The sequence below is a fragment of the Aptenodytes forsteri genome, unplaced genomic scaffold (genome assembly GCF_000699145.1).
Source record: "Aptenodytes forsteri isolate BGI_AS27 unplaced genomic scaffold, ASM69914v1 Scaffold54, whole genome shotgun sequence".
Taxonomy (NCBI): domain Eukaryota; kingdom Metazoa; phylum Chordata; class Aves; order Sphenisciformes; family Spheniscidae; genus Aptenodytes; species Aptenodytes forsteri.
The window spans coordinates 2,489,386-2,505,939 of NW_008796044.1; the positions used below are offsets into that span (position 1 = coordinate 2,489,386).

A 16,554-nucleotide genomic window follows, 5' to 3' on the forward strand; every position below is an offset into this window, starting at 1 on the left:
AGCACCCCCAGGTCCTTTTCCGACAGGCAGCTTTCCAGCCACTCTTCCCCAAGCCTGTAGCACTGCATGGGGTTGTTGTGGCCGAAGTGCAGGACACGGCACTTGGCCTTGTTGAACCTCATACAGTTGGCCTCGGCCCATCGATCCAGCCTGTCCAGATGGTGCCAAATACCACTTGCTTTTCCTAGTAGCTCAGGTAATCACCTGTCAGGTGTTGCTGTAGACACACACAGTTCGTGACCGTGACTCTAGATCTGCCCAGCACTGCTGTGTTGGGTTAGGCAGAAGCAGAACAGGCTTTATCAACACAGGGGAGTTTGTGCTTCGGTACTGGCAATAGTATTTGCCTTTCTAGAGTTCTTGGTCATGTTCAAGGATTGCATAAAACTATGTTTATTAGGGAGACGACAGACATACATGGCAAGGCAGAGAGAATTGTTTAGATATTATGGACCTAAAGAAGCAGTTACAGCATACAGTGTATGCATACTGGTACCTACCAACACCAGGAGCCTCCTGTGACAGCCTCTGCCCAATGGAGCCACCTGCTAGAGCCAGCACTCTTTCACTATTCCATGGGCTGAAAGTGGCTGTAAGGCTGTAAGTTCTCTCTGCTAATTCAGAGATCTGGTGAGTAAAATACCTTTTGCAGTTGCCTCAGCAACTGTACTGTGGCGGAGGATGACCCTGTCTTAAACTCTTCTGTGAGCATGCAGCCCTCAACACTGGGTGCCACTGAGGTGGAGAAGTGAGTTTGATTCCAGAGGAGTGGCAGATTTCAAATGCAATGAGTAAGGTTTAAACTAAGTAATCCTTGTAAGTAAGAAACCTTTATGCTGCAGGCTGTGCCTGAAGAGGTTGGGAAGGAACTTTCCTTGTTGGCAGAAAAGCTCAGAGGCAGCTCAGAGGCAGTGGGGTCCCGATACCTCTTAGTTACCTGGCTTAGCTAAAGCCAGGGAGCCTGTTATGCTCTACACCTGGGTAGTAAAGCCTCATTCCCCATTCCCGTGTTCAGAATTGTCCAGGGACATCTACTCTTAGTTCCTCTTTGGAGAAAAAATTATAGCTATAGAAGGTCTTGTCTTCTGGATAAAATCTGTATTTCCTGAGATGAAGGGCCTTGTGGTTAACATTTGGATGGTGTAGGACTTGTAAGGCCATCCTACCTTAGTTTGTAAGGTAAGATCTCACCTTTGAGCAGATGCGCAGTTAATATAAAGGCCACCTGAGTATATGACTGACCTTAACACGTGGTTCTCATGCAAGATCACCAGATGAACCCAGGACAGTACGCTAGGGTGACAGAAACTTTACCTTTTGAGTTTCCTAGGGCTGTAGCCTCAAAGCTGAATGTTGAACATATTCCCATGTTTGATGATCACTGAGTGCTTTAGAAGTGTTTGCAAGACTGTCAGCAAAACAGTCAACCTGACAGACATTATAGCACAAAGCAGTTAATGCAAATTATTCAATGGCACTCAGTTCTGATGTGGTTTTCTTGGATTCCCGGGGAAGGCTGATGCTTGTTTGCACAGGAAACTCTTGACCAACAAACATGGGAGAGCCTTGGGAGGAGGTGCTACGGTCATGTCCAGTGCAGATGAGGGATATCTAGCTCTTCTGCTCTTACAGCAATGATGACCCTGGGCTACATGAAGATCAGGGGCTTACAGGGTAGTATTACAGAGGCAGAATGCTGTTGGCACATTCATTTCTGGCAGGAAACTTCCGAGAGGCTACATTACCCCAGGGATGGGAGGTGTAAACTAACAATACCAGAGCCGGGCTCCCATGCAGGTTTCAGACTGGCTCTGCGCATTCTCAGAGCAGTGTGTGTGTGTGTGTGTGTCAGCCCTTGCACTCCAGGTAGCAATGGCTCTGCACATTCTCAGAGCAGTGTGTGTGTGTGTCAGCCCTTGCACTCCAGGTAGCAAAGAAAAAACCCCCAAGGGTCTAAATGCTTCCTTCCCCACATTTGTTCCCATGAGAGTATTGTGGATGCGTTGGTCTGGCCCAGCTTTAGGAGGAACTTCTGTTGGTGCCTTTATTTGGGACACACCAAGGCCACTAAGGAAGGCTAACACGGCAGTGCCGGGGCACTGGCGTGGGCAAGGCAGTGCAAGGAGGCAAAGGCCGGTACCTCTGAGCGTCTCATGGGCAGAACCGCCATCATGCGGCCAAAATGCTGTGGAGTGCAACCTTGAGAGGCAAAAGAGCAGCGGTGGTGAGGAGCAGGGTGTGCTGAGACACACGCCTACACCGACAGCCAAGTCCCAGGTTTTGGGCTAAGTCAGGAAGCAAAACAGTGTTTTCAAGCTGAAAGGCAAGGTTATAAATACCAGATTCCTTCAGTTACAGCAATCCAATAGGAAAAAAGGAAACGTACTCTAATGCTGATTCTCCATCTGGTTGTAGCTTCAAACAGAAGCCTGTTCTTGGGTTTGTGGTGACTCTGCAGACACCTCAGCTTACGCTTGAGTGAGTTAGAAGGGCAAACCTACGTTCGTAGCTCTTGGGCTGGCCTGGGCTCGTGAACTGTGTCTTCCCACAGCGAGGAGCGCTTCTCAGGCCAGGTCCTTACGTGGCTGCCCTCAGCCTGTCCTGGTCGCAGCGCTGTTGGGCACACAGCCACAATGTCACTGCTAAAGCCACCACTTAGCTACTTTCCCATAAGAAGGATCCCAGTTCATGTCTCCCTGGCGTTGCTTTAGGTTAATCACCTATTCCATACGGAAAAGTGTAGCAAGGAGGAGAGAGGAAAAGCAAGAGCTTTGAGAGGAACAGGAGATACCAATTTGAGGGGAGTGAGGAAAGAGAGGGTTGTAGAAAGGAAAAGGGAGAAAAAAGATACCTCAAGAAACAGGGGAAACTCAGATGGGACCAGCGGAGTGGAGGCAATAAGTGGTTGGCCATGGCCACATCAGTCCAGTTATCTCCCCCATTCCTTAAGTGAAAAGCTCTTTAGTATGGCCTCTAAAAGTCAGCTATTTTTCCAGACACGAGAGCATCTAGCTCTTTGTCATAAGTATAACATAAGGTAATTCTTCCAATCTCTTTGATGCACCACACAAGGGTTTTCTAAGTAACTGGACATACTACAGTTTGCTTGCCAAAAGGACAGGCTAGGAGAGTTTGCCCACGTAGATACGCTGTTAAAAGCAGCAGGGAGTCTGTATAGAAACACAAAGAAAGTGCAGTGGCAGAGCCGAGAGGGAAGGTTGGGAATGACCTCGGTCGGGTCCAGCACAATCGTTAGTTGGATCTAAGAGCTCGTGTATTGCTGGGGCTTTCCACGCGACCTGTGCCGAGTTGCACGCAGGCTTTGGAAACCATAGATAGCCCTGGATAAATGGTGTCTGGTGAGCGTTTAGCTAGCATGACTGGACCACTTTCAAAAGCTGTGTTTAAGAACATCCTGATGATGTATATGTTACTTGCAAAGGAGCTGGGTAGGGAGTGCATCCCCTGCAAATCTCCTCCCATAGTAGTTAATATTAAAAAGGGTACTTCACTTTTAGTTTAACTAAGTTTCCTTGTGAAGTAGCAGAATCTCTAATTCTGAAGAGTTTCACCTTTAGGAGAATGGTAACAGAACAAAGGGCATCGGGGACCATGCAACAGGTTCTCATTTCAACCCTCTCAACTGCAAGAAAAATTCCATTCCAAAAAATGGCCCAAGAAGCTTACCAGTACAGGGCAAGGGTAATCCAGAAAAACTGTGGTAATGAAAAGCGTCTCCACCTTGTGATTTCATGTTTTATGCCTCCATTAAAAAAAAGTAACAATGCTTCTTTAAGAGGTTTCACTTGTAAAGAAGAGTCTGATAACATAACAGCACTTCAAGTCCATCAGCACAAAAAAACATCTGCAGTGATGGACATACAGGACTTCATCTGAAAATGCACCCAGACTCATCCTTCAGAGGATGGGCAACGGGGCTTGGGGTTCCAGTGCGTGCGCTGCGTGAGGCTGACACACAGGTGTAACGCTCCGGTCAGAACGGGATGGCTCTTGTTTGCGCAGCAAACATTAGCTGCACTTTCTGAGTGCTAGTGGTGTTATACAACACAGCCACGGAACTGTTCTGCTTTAAAAATGCCCTGGAGTGAATTAATGCCCATAATCAACTCGAGCATCTCTGTCGATATCATGAATCATTAAAAACTTCATTTGCAACCCCAAAAGCAAAACTGTTCTCAAAATTAAGTAGAGCTCCCTAGCTACATACTTAAATGAGATAAAAGCAGCAGGGCTCTGGTTGATGGATGGTTCCCTTTTAACATCATCAGGAGTGACGGTTTGCTTAGGAGAGGGTCTTTGATCTTACCTCCAGTTTTTAAATGTGGTAGAAATAAGCAATCTCCCAAAGGCGGCAGCTTTCGTGGAGACTTCCTGGCTCACAGCACGGCCTTCCATGTTCCGTTTAATGTTATGTTACTGCATTTTCAAACTGTTTGGATGTTACTTTAGTGCAATTAAACTAATTCCAGGATTGAAACATGGCAGTTTGAGGGTTGCTAGTCATCAGGTGCAGAGAGGGAATTTCTAAAGCATTTACCAATTTTCTGCTGTGTCCTGAACAGTTTTGGGGGGTGTGTATGTAGGACTTTGCTTACCCAGAAATCAAAGGACCAGCCCTCTGTAGAATCCACGGTACAACAGCAGCAAGTCATTTTGACGTATAAGGTGCTGTGTGCATTAGGCGACAGCGAGACACTAACATTTTTTCATTTTTAAAAGATTTCACAATGGAAGACAAGTAATTCACAGGAGTTTTAGAGACTTTATTTATGTATAAACAATTTAAACACTTTGCCATAAATTATCTTTGCCTGTCTCTAGTCTTTGCTTAGCAGCAAATTAAAATTAATATAAAAACTCAATGAACAATTCATACATGTATATTACAAAAAAGTTCTTGTACCAAAGTTCTTATTAGACTTTTTTTTTCTTTTTTTTTTTTTTTTTTTTTTTTTTTTTTTTTTTTTTTTTTTTTTTTTTTTTTTTTTTTTTTTTTTTTTTTTGGGGACTGTAATGTGATTGTCTCAGTTTCTCGACCCAAACAAACACACTAATAATTTTTAAATCTGAAACAGTGATTGTGCCTTCTGGCTGATGTATGTACAGGGTGATCTGACGTGGTGCCCATTTGCAATAGTGTAACACAATGCCCACAGCTCTACTGGAACTGATACCAACAAACTACTGAATCTAAACAGACTACACCCTGTAACTGTGTTATACTGTCCACAATGGAAATCTTCAAAGACAAACAGAGTATGAAATTTATTTGTAGTGATTTATAGCCACCATTTTGAATGTAACTTTACACTCTGCCCTCTTTGAATAAGTTAAGCTTCAGGCCAGACAAGTGGAGGGTCAGAGTGCAAGTGTGGTTTTGTTACTTTTAAATATATTTTTCTTTACTATTTCCAGTGCGCTCTCACTTGCATTCTCATTGTCCTCCAGTTGCTACACACAAATCACCCCAAATTCATGTTTTAAATGCACCTGTATTTTGCTTTAAATGAAAACCTCTTGGATATTTATCAAACAAGCAGTCTGAATCATCTGTGTTTCATCAGCTGGTTAGTGAAAGTGGCCCACTTGGATTTCTTAGTTTGCTCACGTGTGAATGGAGTGAGGTAATACAATACGAGGCCTTCTTTTTGTTTTTCTTTAGACCCAGAACAAGTGGGTAATATTTCAGGGGTACTTTTTAATTTGTATGGTTAGAGTTTTCAGTCTGGCTTTAGTCCACTTCAGGATGTGGTTTTTAATCACTTGAACAGTAGCATTTAACTCAAAAAATATGAGCTTTTTTGCCACTTACTATCCCAAAGTAGCTCAGCCTAGTGCCCCCATTTAGGTCTTCATCTCCTTAGGAGAGGAGATAACAGTTATGACTACTGATTCATCCAGCAAAGGATGACAGCAGGTTAATTTGTTACCTCTTTCCCATTTCATTCTGTCTTAAAAACTGGATGTTGCTGCTACTGTCTGCTAGCTCTGGGTACTGCTCCACGGGCAGGACATAATATCCCTCGTAACCTTGAACCCTTCCCGTGTTCAGAAGCTGCTGCTTCTCTCCGTCTGTCCATACGCGGCTGCCCTCTCGGCCATCCCGTGCCTTCTGCTGTTCTTTGGCCCAGGCTGATCCCAGCGCTCGCTGCCGAGCCTGGTCTAACACTCTCGCCTTTTCCTCGTCCAGCGTGTCGGGGGTCAGTCCGTAGCGGATGTTGATCAGCAGGGTGGAATACTGAAACTCAATATTCGTAAACCTTCGAGTCCTCCCATTGACGAGGAGAGTGGGCTGGGAGACGGTGACGTTGACTCCGCTCTCCAGGACCTTCCGCCCGCTGGTCATTGCGAGGGTGACCAGGTCACTGTCAGCCGAGCCTATCTTGACAAAGTAATGGGTATCCTTCCCCTCGATGCTGTAGTGCATTTTTTCCAGGTAGTGAGCACTGTTAAGGACAGAGGCAATCTTTCTGCTATCATCTGTGGCTATGCTGGAAATGCCAGTGGTTACACGGCCTTCCTTCACAGCAAACATGATTCCTTTCCCAATGATAGGAGTGGTTGTTGCGAACCAGTGACCTGCTTTTTCTCTAATATTGGCATGTAATCTTTTAGATATGACCTGTCCCTCAAGAGCCATGAAAGCTTGGTTGTGTCTTTCTGTCGTCTGCTGAACTCCTGTAATTAGCTGGGGAAAACAAAACAGAACAAAAAAACACCAAAGAAGATATGGATCTGAAAATACTCATTTCAGAGACCAATACTAACTTTTGCTTTGCTTTGCTTTTTTAAAGGAAAGCCATGCAGTGAAAAATTCTACGCGATGGGAAGACCGCCCTCAGTTACCCACCCCATACATATCTCACTCAGAGTCAGGTAAATACTCATTTGGCAAATTATTTTATCATCAGTAATACCAAATAAAATACTACTCATTAATTGCCCTTTGTAGCATATATGTACCACAAATCTCAATTTTGGCAAATTACATGATGTCCGTTACAAGAATAAGTGAGACCCAAGTCCAGCCCAATTTTAATCAGAGCTTAAAGCAAACAGAATCGATTTATTAAAAGATGGCACTGAACTTCTGGACACTTTTGCCCGGAGATTTCAACCAGTATGTATGACTAAAATGCTTATGAATTTAAGCCTCTTTGCAAATAGATGAGATTTGGGGTCCAAAATACCAAAGCAATTCCTGAAGATGGGATTTAGCTTCTCAAATGACTTAGAAGCATGTGAAAGAAGTATGTTTAGGTTTACATGACCATTTCAGTTGTATTACCACAAATGTGAAGTGAGCCTGGCATAGACTTCATTTGAAATCGGCCTAGTACTCTGTTAAAGTTTATTAAATGGGTTGGAATTTATTATAAAGGTCAAAAGCATATACCATTTTCCACCTTAACCTGACAAGTTTAAGTACGAAGGCTGTAAGGGAAGTTAACTGGAGTAACTGGAGTAGCAAACCAAAGCCTCTATGAAAAGCGTCAGTCAAAAAATGATGAGAAATCCTATTACAGGGTGAGAAGTAGAACCATTTCTTAGCAGTACAGCAAGTACCAACCTAAGTTTATTGCAACACATACGTTATTAGGATGGTTTTACCAAAGGTACAACAGATGATAAATTACCCTGACAAAGTCTCCCTTTGTCATTGCTAATCAAGTTAATCGAGTTACAACTTGTTAATCAAGGAAGAACTCAATAAAAGACAAACTAATGACACTGTAATTATGATAACAACGAAGGCTGGCAAGAAAGGCGTGTGTGTTCATTAGTATAAAATCTAGCTATACTCACTTCATTTTACACTGAAATAAATACTTGGCCTTCTGCTGTAACTACAGAAGAGCCCAGCAGTTCTATTCACAGAGTGGGGCAAATTTATCAAGAAAAATAACTTCATATTTCTGCCTACCTGTCCGTTTTCACATGCTTGACTCTCAGACAACTCGTATGGCGGTGACACAAAGTACATTTTTGCTCTAGGGAAACCAGGAATAATGTTGCTAAGCTGAAATCCAAACATCACCAACCAGCTTTTGACATCTAAAAATCAAAAGTAAGCAGGCAAGTGAGAAATAAATGTGTGTAACAAATACAAGAAATCAAAAAATTTAGGAAGTCCATCCTTGACCTCCTTAATTTCAAGTAGCACTGGAACTCATAATTTATATTACAGCGTGGCACTTCACAGAATTGTAGTAATCCACCATGAACAGGCACAGAAAATATTGCTTTAAATTTACCCTAAACAGTTCATCAGGGATATACCACCTCTTTCCTTCTTTTTCCATTACAGCACATGGATTATCCAAACATTTTACTGTATGCAATACTTGTTCCATCTCTGACACCTATAAACTGTATTGTAAAATGATTATGTTATTAAAACATAAAAATGTTTTATTAGGTTAGTACTCCTAAAAACGTCTCCAAAGTCCTTTGGGAAAATACATGGCTTCTCTTCTATGTCCTACTTCTATTAGTTGTCACCAGGTCTCGGGAGGCTCCATTAAATGCAGTGAGAACCTAGACTTGTAATTCAGATGTCTAAATTTAGGTACCATGAATACCCTCCCCATCCCTCCAGGCCCAGTATGGAAAAGTAGGAGCTGCATGGGAGGGTTACAGCGCAGCTCTGGGGTGAGCTTCGGGAAGTTCCAGCTCTGGGTTCGACCGGGAAAACTCTGTCTTCATGTCTAGTTGAAAAAGCTAAGTAACTAAATTAATAACAGTAATTCTCCCTCAGCAGGTATTAAGAACTAATGATGTATTTTAGTTATCAAAATGATGTTTTTAATGGGGAAGATAAAAAAAAAAGCCCATGACCCCGTTTTACATTTCTGTTTCCTGCTTCTCTTTTCTGGCGGTCACGGAGATAAGCAGCAGTGTGGGAGCATGGGCGCTTCTCATTTGATATGGACCTACGTTCATGACGTTTCATGTTTAAAAATCTCTCCTGTCTTTTCCAGTGCCCTTCTCTCCTCGCTGGCCCACAGTGGCTCCTGATGCTGCTATTGCCACTTCTTCGTGTGAGCCGAACTCCGTGTTTGAGGAGAGACATGACTGTGGCAAGGCACTCTCGACGCAAGGGGCGCTGGCTGAATTTAGGCCTCTCCAGGCACGGTGTCTGCAGCAGGTAGGTGCACAGGGGGCTCTGCTTGCTGCCCACAGGCACGCAGAGTGCCTGCAGAGCACCCGCCTGTACATACAGACCTCCGGCACATGCTCAGCCACAACACGGCACCCGTTTGCTGTTGCAAGGCCTGTTTTCCCAAAATTTTTCGCAGAGCTAACGTTACATCATAAAAGGTGTAATACTTCTTGGTTGTGGACATTTGACAGCAAGTGTCTTCTTTTCTTAGCCATTCTGACACTAAAATAAGTAGTAAAATACTCTGCTTCTACAAAGATATTTGTATGTATCTCCCGTGACACAGTGCCTACCATATTTTTCCTCTAGCTTTGGACAGCACAGGGTTACTGCTCCTTTTTAAGGCTTCAATTTATTTTATGGTATAATGGTATCTCCCGAACAATTCACTTCAGCTGCCCTGATTTCGCAAAAAAAGAGAAGGACCTATATACAAAGTAGTTACTAGTTTGCTTAACTAATGTGCTTTGCAGCACTGCACTTGCTACAGGAATTCCTTTTCAGCAAAACCTGTGAATAAAGCAGCGTCAGGGGTTAACAGTAAGCATGGATTGGGGCGGGGAAGGATTTTTTTTTGTTTTCTGTTTGTTGGGTTTTTTTTTTAAACTATGACAACCAAGGTGCCACCATAATCACTTCTTATGCAAGATAATCTGTTTAGTCCATACAGCAACAAATATTTTCATCACCAATGAAGTATTTTTACAGACGAGGTGTGTGTTATACCAAAATGCAATATATCTTCCTAGATTTCATCCAGTGGGTGGATAAATTAAATGAATGCAATTTCAGAACGTAGCAAAATATCATAAGATGACACTGAAAATCTAAATCAAACAGTGGTGGATGAAAATAGGAATTTTGTTGAATTTAGGACAACAGAATTTGATCCCAAGGTAATTTTAGTCACCAATATTTTCACACTATCAGATACAAATCGCACTGTCTTCAAATTGCAAAGTAGCTACAGTAGAACCTATGGTGTGTTACGCATATGATTAGGTCCCAACATACTAACGAAACTTGCTATGACTTTCTTTGAAGGAAATGCACGCTTTTCTTGAAATTCAAATTACTGCTAAAACTAAGATAGCTCCTTTTTAAAAATGATATCACTGCTCTAATTATTGTGTACTGCGTATTCAATTCTGAAAAAAGCTTTTCCTGAAGACCTGTTAATTACCTTTCTTTTTAGAAATTGCCAGCAGCTAGTTCAAGTACTGTGTGATCCTACTAAGTGAAAAATTATTACTAATTAAGAAGAGGTTACAAGTTTTACCCAATTCTAACATACGCGATCAAAACTTCTTTATTGTTTTGCTTTCTCAGCTATACACATTCCATAAAATTAGTTAGTCTTTCAGGAGGGAGGAATTTTAAAAAAATCAAGATTTTTGTTTTAAAGACTAAAGACTGTTTGCATATTAAAAGTTAAATGGGAAAAAGAGGTTTAATTAAATCCGTTCTTGGTGCTAATTCATAATGTGCCCATGGGCTCAGTCAGCAGTTAATTTTGAAAGTAGCCCTGAAGGGAAGAGATGTTGAGCAGCTCTGGTTCCCGATTCTGCAACTAACCTGCCAGTGATTCTTGTAGGTGACTTCACTTTTCTTTATATAAAATTAGAATGAAAGCATCTTCATACAGTACTAGTTCAACAGGAAGAGCACTATGGCTGTGCTGAAATTGAATATTTAGGCAACTCCCCCCCCTTCATTGTGGCTTCTCATTTAGCGCCCTTCATTCGGGGAGGAGCAGTACCAAAGAATCAGGACTGGCCAGCCCTTTTCATAGCACAAAAAGGAAAATGGCACAACCTGGATGGGAGGACTCGGCAAATGGCTGGTAAGGAGAAGTCTGATTTCTTTCCCAAGTCAACTTCCAAACTGTAGTGTTATTTATAAGAAATGTAATGAAGTCTCACCTGTTACATAATTCTTTAGATCCAGTTCATTGCTGAGAGGGTTGTTACTCTTGAACATATACAGATTGAAAGGAGCGGGTTCTTTGCCAATGTTTTTCCACATGGTGTAATCGGGAGATGTCCAGCGTCCAGCCAGGACATCATAGTCCCTTTGGGTAAAATGGACGAGTTTGGTTAAAGGATCATACAGCCCTCCATGGAACCCAATAACCAGCTGGAAATCAGGGTTAGAGTCGTAATAAATCTCCCCATATGCCGTGTACTGAAGCTGTTTGATCATGAGGCCGTTGATGCTGAACACGGCTAATGGAGTGCCTGTGTTATCAGAGGCGACATAATATTCTTCCCCGCTGCTGCTCTCCATTGCAAAGAGATGGCCTTGCAGATCGTAGTACAAAGAGGTAATTTCTGAATTGGAATGATTGTAGACGTGAGTTACCCTTGTGGGATTGTGAAGATCAGCGTAAAAGTACTGTAGATGATGCCCCAGGTTAGTCTTACAGGAAGCCCTTCGGCCGAGTCCATCGTAACGGTACTGAACACTCCACCCATTTGCTTTGTTGTAAGCTCTTGTTAAAAGTCCTTTGGAGTTGTACTCAAATACATCTGAGCCTCGCTGACACAGGAATCCATCATCATCAATTTTGTATGGTATGTCACCTAAGCGCGTAATCCTGTCTCTTAGGTCATAGCGCAGAGGCATCAGTCGGACACTGTTTCCAGGATTCAAGAGATGAAGGTTTCCATTCAGATCGTAACTGTAACGCCAGGTTGGCCTGTCATTTACTGCTACGCTTTGCAGTTGCCCATCTCCATCGTAATCATAGGTATACTTGGTTGTGTTGGCATATGGACCAAGCTTCAGTTCTCTTTTGGTTACCCTTCCCATGCTGTCATATTGTACAGTCATCCAGTACATCAGGGACCTGAACATTTCATACTGAACTTCTTTAATGCGTCCATGGGTATCAAAGTGCTTACTCAGTGTCATAACTGCTGTAGTAATAATTTGATTTATATCATAATAAATAACTCCAAATTTGCCAAAGTGCTCTACTTTGCCAGAAATCTCATCGTAACGGTAAAGATCAACTGGAAGAGGCGTCTCACTTATTATGGGCTTGATGCTTGCGATTCGAAAGCTATTATCATGATATGTATAATCGAACCTTGCATTGACCATACCTTCTTCAGAGAATCTGTAGATTTGTTTGTCAACGAGAGGACCAATTTTACGATAGCGGATTGTACAAGAAAATCCTCCACTTTGCAAATTCACCATTTTTAGGACACCTGTAGTTTCATCATATCCAAAAGTAACTGCAGTGCTGTCATAAACAATTTCAGATAATTTGGATAGCTTTCCATACTTGTAGAAGACTTGTCGGCCAGTACCTAAAAATGACGTTTTCAAAATCCTCCCATCATCACTGTAATCAAAAATCACTGATGCATTGCTTTCAGGAGGATTATAAATATTTCTAATGTAGCCTATAGAGGTGTGAGTCGACATGCTGTGCCGAGCCACGCTAGGCATGGTAACAGCATGAAGTCGGTCTGAAGAATCGTACTCGAAGATGTACTGTCGTTGACTCTGCAGCAGTAGTACCATCGACTATAGGGAAAAAAATTAATACGCAGTTACTAGCTTTCAGCACGTGACCTCTGAGAGGGCATTAAAGAAACGAAAAATTTACTGAAGAGGCGCTAATGTTAAATGAATAAAAAGAGAATTAGATGCATTAGTTAGGGGCACAGAGCTGCTCAGGAATATTGTCAGATTGCCAGATGAGAGGATCTGCTACTTGGAAATCAATATGGTGACACTCCAGAGAAAGTATAGGTTAGCAATCTATTAGCTACCCTCCCTTTAGTAGGACTTTTTTTTTTTCTTCTTCTTCTCTTTTTCTGAGGGATGCAGAGGAGTTAGATAAATGACTTGATTTATCTTTTTGCTAGCAGCTGTAATTCACAACTATTGCTGTGAAATACGTGCGAAACTAAGCAGAGAACATCAGCTCTGGTTTGCTTAAAACAACAGATTCAAAGAAGGGAAAGGGAAAATAATATGCAATTTTGAAGTACTTAAGATGCTTTTATGATTGAAGTGTCTTTATTAGGTTAAGTAAAAATGCACTACCATATTTTCATTTAATAAATAATGATTAGAGATGAATTACCTGTTTCTACCTGAACCTTTTGTCAGGTTAGCCATGCATATTTGGTCTTAATTAAGCACAATTCCTTGTGTTAGTTTATGCCATTATATGGCAGCCTAACCACTTTCAGGAAAATATCAAAAGACAGAAACCATGAACAGAGTATGTCCCATTAAAAATTAGTCAAATTCAGTTGACTAATTGAAAAATAAGGAATTTTGAGACCAGGTACAAAGGGATTCTTAACAGCCGGAATATGTCAAATTTTAGATAATTTATGTGTGTGTATGTTTATGTACAGAGCTTAAAATGAAGCCGAATTTTACTTTGTCTCTTTGTAGCTAATGTCAGAAGGTAAAACAACATCACCTACTTTTTCTAGATAGGTGTAGCTCCAAACTTTCCCATCTGCAAACATGCGCGATATGATCCTGCCTTGCTTATCGATATCTGTTCTTTCACTCATGGCACCGCGCTGAAGGCCAGCCAGGCGCCCATTGAAGAAATAAGACACGTTGACAGCAGCCAGGCCACTGCTAGGTAGCCAAAGGAAGGGCCGTCCTAGCTGATCGTAAATTATCCGCAGCGTAAATTTCCGGTGATCATCATAGATTTTTTCTGTGCGTATGTTCCGGTCATAATCAATGGACAATAAATTCCTTCCGTGTACCTGTTGAACGAAAGAAGGCTGCATTCAGCGAGCAGTGGGCACTACGCCTCTGTGGATTTTCAGCACGAAAATAGCATGCACAACGGAGACCTCCGTTTCCCCACATTTTTGAAAAGTGTAGGACGTCTTCCTATTAACTGCCTTTTGCTTTCTCCTTCTCGGTATATTCAAATATGTAACTTTCAGTATTTACTGGGATATTTCCCATTTCCCTGCAACACGGGAGCTGTAATCTTACAGAGAAAGGCTTCCCCTATTGTCAGAACACAGACATACTGCACACCTAGGTCTTAAAGTGCAGAGTGTTAGCACTTTGCAGAGAAACGAATTATTTTGCATGGAAGTAATTTTTCTACTTCTGCCATCAGTAATCCTTAGCCTTTTTCCCTACAATGACTCCAAGAACAACAGAAGAAGTGTCTTCATTGAGGTTTAGCTACTTAGGTTCTGTAGCTGCAACACCCTGCTTATGAATTCATTCATTAATGCTTTCTTCATTTACTTTCCAAATATTCAATAGATCCCCCAGCAACCCCATCACTTGGGATGGGTTTCATTTCTTCCGATTAAAAATCTTGCTCATACAGGCTTCTAGTTTTGAGAAACAAAAGTGCTAAATAATTAGGTTAAATATTTTTTTTCCATTTTTTCAGTTACAATTTTCAAATCAAAGTACAGCATGAAGTGTTTCAGTCCCAGATTTTTTTTTTTATAATAAAAGAGCAAAACAGAAACAAAGGAGCATAAGAATGCCAAACGGAGAGGCTTCTAGTGAGAGTGCTGTAGTGAGAGATACATAAATATATTCAACTGGAGGCTAAGCCACAGAATTCAGACTATTTCTGTAATCTGATAAAGCTTCTTAAGTAATTTAATTGTCGATGCATCATTAATGAAGTAGAAGTCTTTAAATTAGATATAATTTGAGAGCAATGACTACTTAAAAAGTATTCATCAGTTTCTGGGAATTTGTTCTTCAGCTTACATTTTACTGTAGCTTTGATTAAGCAACGTTTTCTCTTATCCAAAATTAAACTGCACATCAAACAATATGTAAATTAACCCTGAGCCTTTCTCGAGGACATAAAAGTTATTCTGAGATATTTTCACTGGCAGGGGTAAATCCAATTCCCATCCCAACCAACTCTGTAGGAATTCAGTAATACAGAAAGCAAATTTAAAATTAATACAATTTTGTGTTTGTAAAGAAATAATTATTTCAAATTATCACTCATTATCCTAATTTTTTCCATTAATAAAATTTAGCTCTTTAACAGTTTGCATTTCCTCAGTGGGCAATCATTAGAAAAAGCTCTTTTCTGTAGGTTTTCCTGAAGGTTATCCCAGCAACAACTTCTGTGATTCAAAGAAAAGATAGGGTATTTTTTTTAAAACACCTTGGCAAAAAAAATCACGTTCTGCTCTCCCATTGTAACGGAAACAAAGCCAGGGAAGCCAAACTCAACATCAGTACTTTCTCAGCCGGTTACTCTAGTTTTTTAAGTGCAGGATCAATCCTCACGACAGAGACATATCAAAACCCTTTCCTTCACAGAGCTCCTGGGGAAGCAGAAGAGAGCGTTCACTTCTCAAAAACATTTAGCTATAAATGTTATCTTCAGAAAGATTACAAAATGAATTTTAGCTTTTGGGGTTTGGTTCGTTTGTTTTTGTTTTGTTTTTTTAATTTCTGAAGGTTCATAAAGCAGTTGGGATTTCTGGGGTTTCTTCCCTCCATTGCAGTAACTGCAACTGTAATCTGCACGTAGGAAAGTCGGATTGCAGGTATCCTCCCTTTTCTCAAAAACATTATAAAGGTCATTAGGTTTTTTGCCATAGAAAACTGAAGTATTAGGGGGTTTTTCATGATTACACAGAACAGAGCTACGCACACACACAACCATCACTTGGAGAATAAAGAAGTACCTGCTTGGATAATTCAGTAACTTCATTTTCATTCGTAAAATAAGTAAAACCAGAGAGTGTAATTGTAGTGTCATATTAATTATATAGAAACCCAAACAGAATGACTAACTCCCACTCTTCCTGGGAACACTAATAACACGATTACAAGTACCATGACTGAAGATTACCTAACAAGCTCTTTCTCTTTTGTTCCACTACCTACGTGCACATCTGTTTTTCCCTTGGCTGCTGCTGACCAAGCGGCAGTAGGGACGAGCCCTTTGTGCCTTGGGTAGAGGTCTTGCAACAAAAATCACTTACGTGATGCTGCGCTGTAACAAAAACTCTTCCGAAGGGAATCTTATCAAGACTTTATCTGAAACTACCGCAAGACACTGAACGTATGGTGCATAAAATAGTAGCGGACAGTAAGTGGGCTAACGTAAAGGTGAAGCACAGGTCTTCCTTTCTCGGCTTAAGGAAGTCTGCTCCGGCATGTTTGCAGAGGCCGACACGTACAGCTGTGATGTGCCTACAGCACGGATGAGCAGAGCTGGGGGGCACAGGGAGCAGTACTACCTGAAGGATCATAGACTAGTTTGGGTTGGAAGGGACCTCTAAAGGTCATCTAGTCCACCCCCCCTGCCGTGGGCAGGGACATCTTCAACTAGATCAGGTTGCTCAGAGCCCCGTCCAGCCTGACCTGGAATGTTT

General features: G+C 41.6%; 1 protein-coding gene across 2 annotated transcripts in view; it reads right to left on the reverse strand.

Moving 5' to 3' along the window:
* Positions 1 to 5,067: 5,067 nt before the first annotated feature.
* Positions 5,068 to 16,554, reverse strand: part of TENM2 (teneurin transmembrane protein 2) — a 600,599-nt gene continuing 589,112 nt past the window's right edge. The window contains exons 27-30 of one of the 2 annotated variants that reach the window (XM_009285708.1): positions 13,639 to 13,935; positions 11,107 to 12,721; positions 7,946 to 8,076; positions 5,068 to 6,709 (exon numbers count right to left, since the gene is read on the reverse strand). In XM_009285708.1, the coding sequence (XP_009283983.1) occupies positions 5,948 to 6,709; positions 7,946 to 8,076; positions 11,107 to 12,721; positions 13,639 to 13,935 (2,805 nt within the window). In that variant the 3' untranslated portion in view covers positions 5,068 to 5,947. The remainder of the gene's footprint in view (positions 6,710 to 7,945; positions 8,077 to 11,106; positions 12,722 to 13,638; positions 13,936 to 16,554) is intronic. The other variant, XM_009285709.2, reaches the window with a different exon arrangement.